Genomic DNA, 10,290 nt, shown 5'->3' on the forward strand with positions numbered 1-10,290 from the left:
ATTCAGGCGCCCCCAAAGTATCGCGAGGTAAAATGTGAAATCAGCCGACATTTGATTGGCTGGCGGGATCGGTGACGTCAGACGCGAAACGCCGGGCTTACCGGGGGAACGTGTGGGACGCCACGAATTCCGTTTGGAGGCATCTTTGAGCTCGCGCAGTAGACACCATGAGCAAAGCTCACCCTCCCGAGTTGAAAAAGTAAGTATGTGAGAGGGCCGCGTCCAAGTGGCAGCTTCTTTGCGTGCTTTGAGTTCCTTAGGTCCTCTCCATTTCCTGCAGTGTGCCTGACGTGCATGTTCCGGCACGAGGCCGCCGAGAACCCCAAAGGGTCTCGCGCCTGGGCGCCTAAAGCCCGCGCCGACGTCTCGTTTCGGCTTGGTTGACATGGCATGGTTACTAGTGACAGAAAAGGTGTGTCTATTCTGCTGTCTCGCCTTCCTGGGTGCATCTCCCGACCCCACGTCTCTCAACGCGCTCCCTCTCGCTCTTTCTCCTTACTTGGAGATCCTGGAATGCCATCCTTTGTTGAACTTCTTGAATAGCGTTAAATTCTAGATAAAGTGGCTTGAGAGTAATTCTATAAAGAACTAAGAAGATGGGCGGAATGGAAGTGTTTAATAGTAGATGAGTCAAAAGCCACCTTAATCTTAGAGTGTGTTGTAGCTGTTTCTTTGAGCTTTAATTTAGAAATCCCATTCCTTTCTTTTGCTTTCTTGTGCTGAAGTTAAACTTGAATGTTATGTGATCTCTCGCTCTATTAACAGAGCTGTTTGAGAACGTTCATTTTTTTAATCAGAGAAAACTAGGGATTTTTTTTTCTGCACCCAGTAAAACCCACTCAAAACAGGATTTTCCTACTTTAAAGCTTTAACCTCCGCACTCGTGACTGAACTTAACATGTTCGATGCCTCCTAATTATTTGTCTGTCTCGTTTATACCATGTAATGCCAGAATTCTGCGCACGGTAGTTGGATAGCACAAAGTATGAAAAATTGATTTCAGGAATCGATTTGTGAAACAGCCAGCTGGCCTGTGTATAGTTCACTTATTACCAGCCTCATAGAGAAGTCAGACTTAAAGAAAAGGTTGTATTTAGTAATTTTACATTTAGGGGCACTTAGGTGGCACACTTGGGTTCAGCTCAGATTGTGATCGCAGGGTGGTGAGATCAGCCCCATGTGGAGCTCTCAGCTCTTGCTTAGTGTTTATCTCTCCCTCTGTCCCTCCCCACTGGTCTCTCTCAAAAAAATGAATCTTTAAAAAAAAATAATTTTACATTTAAAGGTACATCTGTATCAAAGCCATTTTTTGTGTTTTAGTTGGATCCCTTAAAGAATTATTAATCATAAGTCTAACATTAAGAAAAGTAGAAATTATTTTGAAAATGCTGATCTAAAACATTCTTTTATTGATGAGCTGGTAAAATCTTAGAAGTATCCTCTGGATTCTTAAAGAACTGGTGAAATGCTAATTATTTTTTAACGAAAGAACATTGTCTACTTGTAATCTTGGACTTTCTTTTTTGTTTCTTAACAGATTCTTTTTTTTCTTAACAGATATTTGAGAATTTCAGAGAACGAACCTAGTTTTAATATTTTTCTCATCTCTAGATTTCATGTATTGTAAAATCCTTTGAGACCTGCCTCCAAAATGACCTTCAGATTTTTTTTTCCTTTACTTTCTCACAGATATTTTTTACTCTTTATACCCTCCTCCTGGTTTAGCTTAACTCATGGTTATTGACTGGGAGGGAGGGAGTCTGGTTCTACTGGCAGGGATCTAGTAAGTAGAAGCTGGGGATGCTGCTAAACATTGTACAGTGCACTGGACATTGTTCAGTAAAGAATTATGTGACTCCAGATGTTAATATGCCAAGGTTGAGATATCTAAACCTACCCAGATTCTCCATCCCGCCTCTTAAAAATCACTGCCACAGTGGTCTTGCCAATGACTGGACTTTGCCTTAATAATTTATCACTGTCTGAATGATAAAGTCTAGGCTTCTTGACACAGCCTTTAAACTCTTCCATCTGAAATCTTACAAGTGCCAAATACCACACACACTAATGGAGTGCCTGCATTCTCCAGCCAAACTGAACCATTTGCGTTTGCTCAAACTTTCTCACCTCCTCTGTGACTTTTGAACAATTTACTTAATCTTCTTGATCCTCAGTTCCTCGTCTATAAAATGGTGGTAATAACAATATATAACTTACAAAGTCATCATAAGGGTTAAATAAGTTCATGTGTGTTATATTTGCTGTGTTGTATATAATTATCCTATTAAAATGGATTATTTTATATATCATACTACATATTTTTGGTTTTTTTTTTTTTAAAGATTTCATTTATTTATTTTAGCACACGTGAGGGGAGAGGGAGAGAGACAAACAGACTCCGTACTGAGCGCCGAGCCCTACTTAGGGGCTCCGTCTCACAACCCTGAGATCATGACCTGAGCCAAACCAAGTCAGCTGCTCAACCGAGGTGCCACCCAGGTGCCCCAGGCCTGTGTGTTAAACTTATCTCCGAATTCTCCCATTACATGTTATACATTAAAATTGCATGAAATTTCAGGGGCGCCTGGGTGACTCAGTTGGTTAAGCGTCCCACTCTTGGTTTCAGCTCAGGTCATGATCTCATGGGTGGTGAGATGGAGCCCCCTTTCGGTCTCCATGCTCAGCATGGAGTCTGCTAATACTCTCGCCCTTTGCCCCTCCCCCACTTGTGCACGCACGCTCTCAAATAAACTTTTAAAAATTGCATGAAATTTCATATTTTCTAGGCTGTAACTGGAAGGGGTAAAAACTGGTTTGGTTACATGGCTTAATATTTCCATAATACCCTGCTGAGATGGGATTTCCCTGTTTAATTCAGATTTTTTTAAAGCTTCAAAATATGTATTTATTTTGCTAAAAAATACTTATGTGTTGAGAAATATTTTGAACACAAGTGTGATGCTTAATATTAAAACAACACTCCTTATTGTCTCAAATATAAAATAAAATAGCTATTGAATTGGATATGGTTTGATTACCTTCTAGTTTCCTCACAACTTTGGTTTTGATAATAACCAAAATATAAACAAATCTTTGTTTTTCTGTTATGGCTCTAAAATCCAGTCCTCAAGAGGTGCCTGGCTGACTCAAGTCAGTGGAGCATATGACTCTTGATCTCAGGGTTGTGAGTTAGCCTCATGTTGGGTATAGAGATTACTTTAAAAATAATTTTAAAATCTTTTTTAAGGGCGCCTGGGTGGCTCAGTTGGTTAAGCGACTGCCTTCGGCTCAGGTCATGATCCTGGAGTCCCGGGATCGAGTCCCGCATCGGGCTTCCTGCTCAGCAGGGAGTCTGCTTCTCCCTCTGACCCTCTTCCCTCTCGTGCTCTCTATCTCTCATTCTCTCTCTCTCAAATAAATAAATAAAACCTTAAAAAAAATTTTTAAAAAAGCAAATTTAAAAAATAAATAAATAAAATCTTTTTTAAGAAAATAAAATCTGGGGACGCCTGGGTGGCTCAGTCGGTTAAATGTCTGCCTTCCGCTCAGGTCATGATCCCAGGGTCCTGGGATTGAGTCCCCTATCAGGCTCCTTCCTTGGCAGGTAATCTGCTTCTTCCTCTGTCTGCCAGTCCCCCTGCTTGTGCCCTCTCTCGCTGTCAGAGAGACAGACAGCGAGAGAGGGAACGCAAGCAGGGGGAGTTGGGAAAGGGAGAAGCAGGCTTGCCGCCGGAGCAGGGAGCCCAATGCGGGGCTTGATCCTAGGACCCTGGGATCACGACCTGAGCCGAAGGCAGACGCTTAACAACTGAGCCACCCAGGCACCCCATTAAATAAAATCTTTAAAAATAATAATAAAATCTAGTCATCAAACATTAGGTCAGTATTGAACAACAAGAATGTTTTGGTAATTCACATCATATAAAGACTTAGTTTGATGTGCATTAATATATTTTAAATTCATTCCATTTTTATTTATTATTTTGCCCCTTCCCAAATTACATTGTGTAAGTGCTAAATGAGGTAGCCCATTATTCTCTACAACAGTACAGGTTTTCTACTATTTTAAATTTCATTATTTTTATTGTGCAATTTTAGCAAATCGTATTGACTGTACCTACTTTTGTGCTTATGCTTAAAATTTTTAAATCATTTATGTAATTTGTACCCCTTTTTGCTTTTTCAGATTTATGGACAAGAAATTGTCATGTAAGTATCTTGTGTTTTTTGTTTTGTTTTTAATTAATTGCTTTCTACATGTGTCTTGGCAGTATATAATGTTTGGTGCAACTTCATAAAAATTTAAATCACACAGAACCTCTAATTCACACCCATTAATTAAGGAGGTTTATCAAAATCCTACCCAGACAATTCTGTTTGCCTAATTTCTGATATTTACCAAATTGCACAGTACTTTGGACTTTTCATTATTTCCTTTAAGCCTTCCCTCACTTAGACAAAATTAATGGGATTTTCCTATTTTGTGATAGTTAAAAATGTATCAATATTTTTTCCTTTAAAAACAAAGGACTTGGACCAGGACTAAAAATCTGACCTATACAATGCTAGAAGGATATATGGGTTAAGACCTGGGCTTCAGAGGCAAGCAGCCTTCCCTTTGAATCCAGGTTCTAGCCCACAGTACCTGTATAACCTTGAACCAGTTTTTTAAGAAGCTCTGTACTTTAGTTCCCTCGTGAAAAGTTAGAATAATTCTACTTGATAGGATTTTTGTAAGTTAAATTTTGTATTTACCTTTTTTTAATTCCAAAATAGTTAACATACAGTGTTGTATTAGTTTCAGGTACAATATAGTGATTCAACACTTCCATTCAACACCTGGTGCTCATCACAAGTACACTCCTTAATCCCATATATTTCACCCATCCCCCACCTGGATTTTTATAAGTTTAAATGTGGAAGTAAATGTGAAATGTTTAGCCCACTACTTGACATATAGTAAGGGTAGAGGATTATATTTCTCAAGTACCTGGATTTAATTCCACCTAATTTTTAATGAATAGTTGATATTTATTGGTCAGTTTTATTAAACTATTTTTTCCCTTTCTATAGTGAAATTAAATGGTGGCAGACATGTCCAAGGAATATTACGGGGGTTCGATCCGTTTATGAATCTTGTGATAGATGAATGTGTGGAGATGGCAACTAGTGGGCAACAGAACAATATTGGAATGGTGGTAAGTAAAGATAGAAGCTTTCTCCTAGAGATTTCATATTTTGAAATAAGGATTAACTTCCTTTCTATTAAAGTCTTGGTTTAAATTGAAATTAGGTAAATAACAGCAAAGATTAGACTTTCCATTTTCCTTTTAGTTTAACATATGGCAGTCATTTAACTGTGATAGTATCCTAGCTACCTATAGGTTAGGTCTGAATCTTATGCAGAACCCTCTGAAGTCCTTGGATTTGAAATAGCTGTAGGAAATCACTTTTGAGCCTTTTTTTTTTTTTTTAAGATTTTATTTATTTGACAGAGACACAGCGAGAGAGGGAACACAAGTAGGGGGAGTGAGGGAGGGAGAAGCAGGCTTCCCACAGAGCAGGGAGCCCGATGCAGGGCTCGATCCCAGGACCCTGGGATCATGACCTGAGCCGAAGGCAGACGCTCAACTGAGCCACCCAGGCGCCCCCATTTTTGAGCTTTATAATAGAGACCTATAGTCCTTCATTATGCTGTTTTAACATGCTTATGAGCTCCCAGAAGATCTTACTAAAATGTAGATCCTATCTAACAAGTGTGTGATGCACATCTGCTAGTCTACCATCATACTTTTTTATTTTAGTTGTGTATATAATTAACCCAGATTTTCTGGTTTATTGCACCCAAATTTAAAAGTGGCCAAGGTAAAAGTTGCAAGGGATGATCACAGTGACAGCCATTCACATGAAAGAAAATAGGAAAAAAATACACTGAGTTAATTATAGGAGCAAACATTTCTACATTCATTAGGCCATGGTGGTATGACTACTGAAAAAGTTTTTGATGTTTATCAGCAAGACCCAGGCTTTGAATCCCACTCTTTGTCCAGCACAGGACAATATACCCAGTAAGTTAGTAAGTCCCAAGTTTCTTGGGAAAAGTAAATCAAAAAGGACAACTTCACTTCAGCAAATCATTGAGCATAAAGACCTCTAAAAGATGGTAAGAGTTCCTAATTAGCCTTGATTTTTTTTTTTTTTGCCTCATAATTTTTAATCACTTTTTCCAAGGTGTATGTTATTGCTTCTTTCAAATGCATTTTCATTTGAAAAGCAGATCAATGGTCTGGGCTGGAAAAATAGCTTAGAGAATCCCTTGAAATGAGACTCCCACCCCACCCCCCAAGTTTTATGCAAATGGACCTTCCTTTCAGGTACGTTCTCCTTGAACTTCTGTTGAAAGATGAATAAAATTATGGGCAAATCATTATCAACCAGTTTCTTCTAAAAACCCACAGACACCCCCAAGATTTCTCTCTAGCCTTTCCTTTTACAGATTCAGTAATCTTCATTCTAAGAGGGGGTTAATTAGGTTTTTAGTTTATATCTCAACAGATTTGCCAAAAAGATTGAAGAAGGACTTTGATATCTAAAAGTCAGTTCTAATTTGGGAAGATAATTTTTGAGAGAATTGTGTGACACTTCTTGGGATTTTATCCAAGAAGGGATTAAACCTAGATCATGCATCTTTCTCGAAATTTTCCCCCTAAATTTTAATGGGCTTAGTCTTTACACAGAAATTGGTTATGAGCACCTACTTACTGTGTTAGGCAGTCGGCTCTTCCACCTCTGATGCTTGTCATATGACCAAAAAAAAAAATTTCTATTAGTAGGCAGTAATTCTTGCAGCTGAGTTAACACTTTGAAAATGAAATAGTAGGCGGTGCCTGGGTGGCTCAGTCAGTTAAGTGTTTGGCTCAGGTCATGATCTCAGGGTCATGAGGTCAAGCCCCACATCAGCCTTCCCGCTGAGCTGGGGGAGTCTACTTCTCTCGCTCTGCCCAGCCACCTGCACACTTCTGCTCTCTCTTTCTACTAAATAAATCTTTAAGAAAAAGAAAACGGAGCAATGACAACATATTAATTGTCCTTAATAAAAAGACTTTTTTTGAGAGAGAGAGGGAGCACGGGGAAGAGGCTAAGGGAGAGGGAGAGAATCTTAAGCAGGCTCCACCCCCAGCGTGGAGCTCCCACAGAGCTTGATCTCAGGACCCTGAGATCATGACCTGAACTGAAAGCAAGAGTCGGACACTTAACCGAGTCACCTAGGTGCCCCCAACAAAAAGACTTTTTAAAAGATTTTATTTATTTATTTGAGAATGAGGAACAACATGAGAGGGGAGAGAGAGGAAGAAGCAGGCTCCCCGCTGAGCTGGGAGCTCAACGTGGGACTCGATCCCAGGACTCCAGGATCATGACCTGAGCCAAAGGCAGTCGCTTAACCAACTGAGCCGCCCAGGTGCCCCAAAAAAGACATTTTAAAGAAAACGCAAGAATGTTTTTTCTGAGGTTGGAAGAAAAACAAATAGGTTACGGTTTTGTTTTCACAAGTTTGGCAAAGGAGACTGTTACATTGGCTTTGCAATTCCCTTGTCCAAGTCAGTGATCCACTGGGACCATTGAAATGACTTAATGCTGTTATGTGTAGAGTAGTATTAAGAATGTGTGTGTTCTGGGGTGCCTGGGAGGTGCAGTCTGTTAAAGTCTGGCTCTTGATTTTGGCTCAGGTTGTGATCTCAGGGTCATGAGATTGAGCCTGCATGGGGTTCCATGCTCAGCACAGAGTCTGCTTAAGACTCCCTCTCCTTCTCCCACCTGTGCTGTCTAAAATAAATAAATCTTAAAAAAAAAAAAATGTGTTCTGAGGGGGAGATAGTTTGAATTGGGGATCTGTCAGCTGGATAATTACCTAATGATGTCTCAGCTAGCCTCTTCTGAAACATTCCCATAGTTGTCAGTGGCCTCACCTCTCTTATTCCTTTAAGATTTCATTCCACCCCAGAGCTCCCCTAAGAATGTAATAAAAATTCTATATTAAGGTGCTGCATAGTTCAGGAGTTCTTACCAGCTTTGTGGTTCTGTAGTTCCATTTTAGGTTTGTATTTGTTACTAGATAGCTGTGCCCTTTCAAAAGACTAAAAGCCTGAACAGCATTTTGTAAAAACTAGCACTGAAGCACAAAAGGAGCACTATGGAATTCTGGACCTGATGGTTCCAGTTTGATTTGGAGAATTAGGCCTAAACACAATGAGAAAAGAGGAAGATTACTATACAGCAGAAGTGTCTACCCACTAGCCTTACTCCATGTGTTATGTGAGAAAGCAAAGATGTGTGCGATACCTACTATTATAGAAAATGTTGATAAAAGTGACACAGTTGTATTTTGTTTTTTAATAATGCTCCAGAAAATCCTCAAATCTGAAAATCTTAGTTATCTGAAATAACTTCTCTGCTACCCTCCCCTTTCTAGGGTTAGAAATGGACACATTTAAGGGGGAGATAGGAAAGAAGGCTAGTAGTTTTTCGTGCTTCGATCAGTGAGATTTGATGTTGACCATCTGTTGCAAATAAGCCAGGAATTAAAACCCTGAGAACTAGATAAGCCTGTTGTTTAGCTTTCTTCGTTTCCATCCCTAACTCAGAGGAAGAATAAAAGTCTGTAGGCTCCTTCAGTCCCCATCATCTTCAGGGCATTGTTCTCCTTTCATGCTGCTCTTCTTCACCACCTTCTCATCATACTCATTGCTGTTTGTCTCTGCCAGTCTCCAAGACACTGTCCCACCTGTCATATTCCTTTCCCTCTGTCAGCTGCAGTAAACATGCAAGGTCATTTGTTTATTTAACAGGTGCTTACTGAGCCCTCTGTGTGCCTGCCACCACTTTAGGCACTGGGGATATTGCACCTGCCCTCCTAAAAATGGCATTTGGGTGAGGAAGACCATAAATAAACAGTATATGTAATAAATGAGCAGATAGAATGGAGGGGAGAAAAAATGTTTTGGTGTTTTTTGGTTTTGGGTTTTTTTTTTTTTTTACTCCAGTTGCCTACAAGCACAGCTCTGTTTTGAATCTTACTCAGAATGCCTCCATTTCTACTATTTCCTCTCATCACCCTCCTGTCCTTTCACCTTTCCTGCTCTACTTGACCTGATCTGTAGTATGACCTACAGTCCACCGGGGGTTCCTTATGTTCCTTATGTTCACAGTCCCCTTGCCTTCTAGTTTAACTTACTTTTCTACCCATTTTAAACTCAATTACCAGCCATTTCACCTGTGCTCGTAAGGATCCTTCCTTATCTCCATTTATGGAATGGCTACTATGTTAGGCACTGTGCTCCTAGGGCCTTTTCTTTATAACTTCTCTTCCTGCCCCTAAGCTCTCTCCCATTCTTACATTGCCAGAACAGTGGTTATTCCCTTGACTGTGAAGCTTTCATTGGCTTATTGTTGGTTTCATGATGTCTTCCGAGTACCTTAACACTGGCATTTGAGGCCTTCTAAGATTGGCTGCAAACTCTGTTTCCTACTTCCCATCATAACCTTTTACTACAAATTAGAATCTTTCCTTATCCCCTTACACTTTTTCATCTCAATTTTGTTTAAAGTTCTATCTTCCTGTCAAAATTCTGCCCCATTTTCAAGACCGACTGAAATGCCATCTTCACAAAGCATACTTTTCACAATTTCCATCCTGGTTTGTTCCCTAAGTGATCTTACACCCCTAAACTGACATTCTACTGTACATTTTTCCCATTGACTTATGGATCGCTTGGGACAGAGATGGGTATGTTATTTCAGTACTGCAGTTTAAAAGGTGAGAAATCAATCATTGGAGACTTAGCGTTCTCAAAAGGGTACTTGTTAGTCTTGTTAAATCTAGAAAGTACATCTTACTTAAAAAGGGCTTCCTGGCTTCTTGTCATGACTAAGACTTAGTATCCCTGTGGCTTGAAAAAAGCCTCACAAACTAATCTTTAATACTGAAAACCCATTAATGGATTTGTGAAAATTCTTTCATCGATGTCTGTCAAATAAATTGTGTTCTTTTCAAATTTTCTTTTTAGGTAATACGAGGAAATAGTATCATCATGTTAGAAGCGTTGGAGCGAGTATAAACAATGGGTGTGTTCATCAGAAGAAATCAACTGCTTCCACATGTCCCCTCCATAGTACCTGTTTTACTACAATATAAAAATCAGGTCGTGTGCATTTTCATATTGAACTTTTTTGTTAAATAAACTTTTATAATAGTCAAAAATGCTTTCTCAGACATTCTGAATGTAGAAAATT

The 10,290-nt window shown here is 39.5% G+C and overlaps 1 protein-coding gene across 1 annotated transcript; it reads left to right on the forward strand.

Moving 5' to 3' along the window:
• The first annotated feature begins 63 nt into the window (after positions 1-63).
• On the forward strand, positions 64-10,258 carry SNRPG (small nuclear ribonucleoprotein polypeptide G). The gene is made up of 4 exons (XM_027622042.1): positions 64-199; positions 4,187-4,209; positions 5,074-5,198; positions 10,065-10,258. The coding sequence occupies exons 1-4, from the start codon at positions 168-170 to the stop codon at positions 10,113-10,115; spliced, it is 231 nt and encodes a 76-aa protein (XP_027477843.1). The 5' UTR covers positions 64-167; the 3' UTR covers positions 10,116-10,258.
• The last annotated feature ends 32 nt before the right edge of the window (positions 10,259-10,290 follow it).

This window comes from Zalophus californianus, chromosome 8 (genome assembly GCF_009762305.2).
Source record: "Zalophus californianus isolate mZalCal1 chromosome 8, mZalCal1.pri.v2, whole genome shotgun sequence".
In the NCBI taxonomy this organism is placed as follows: domain Eukaryota; kingdom Metazoa; phylum Chordata; class Mammalia; order Carnivora; family Otariidae; genus Zalophus; species Zalophus californianus.

Coding starts and splice junctions, on each gene's coding strand:
- SNRPG (XM_027622042.1), top strand. CDS start 168: ATGAGCAAAGCTCACCCTCCCGAGTTGAAAAA. Junction 200..4,186: donor CACCCTCCCGAGTTGAAAAA/GTAAGTATGTGA, acceptor TTGCTTTTTCAG/ATTTATGGACAAGAAATTGT. Junction 4,210..5,073: donor TATGGACAAGAAATTGTCAT/GTAAGTATCTTG, acceptor CCCTTTCTATAG/TGAAATTAAATGGTGGCAGA.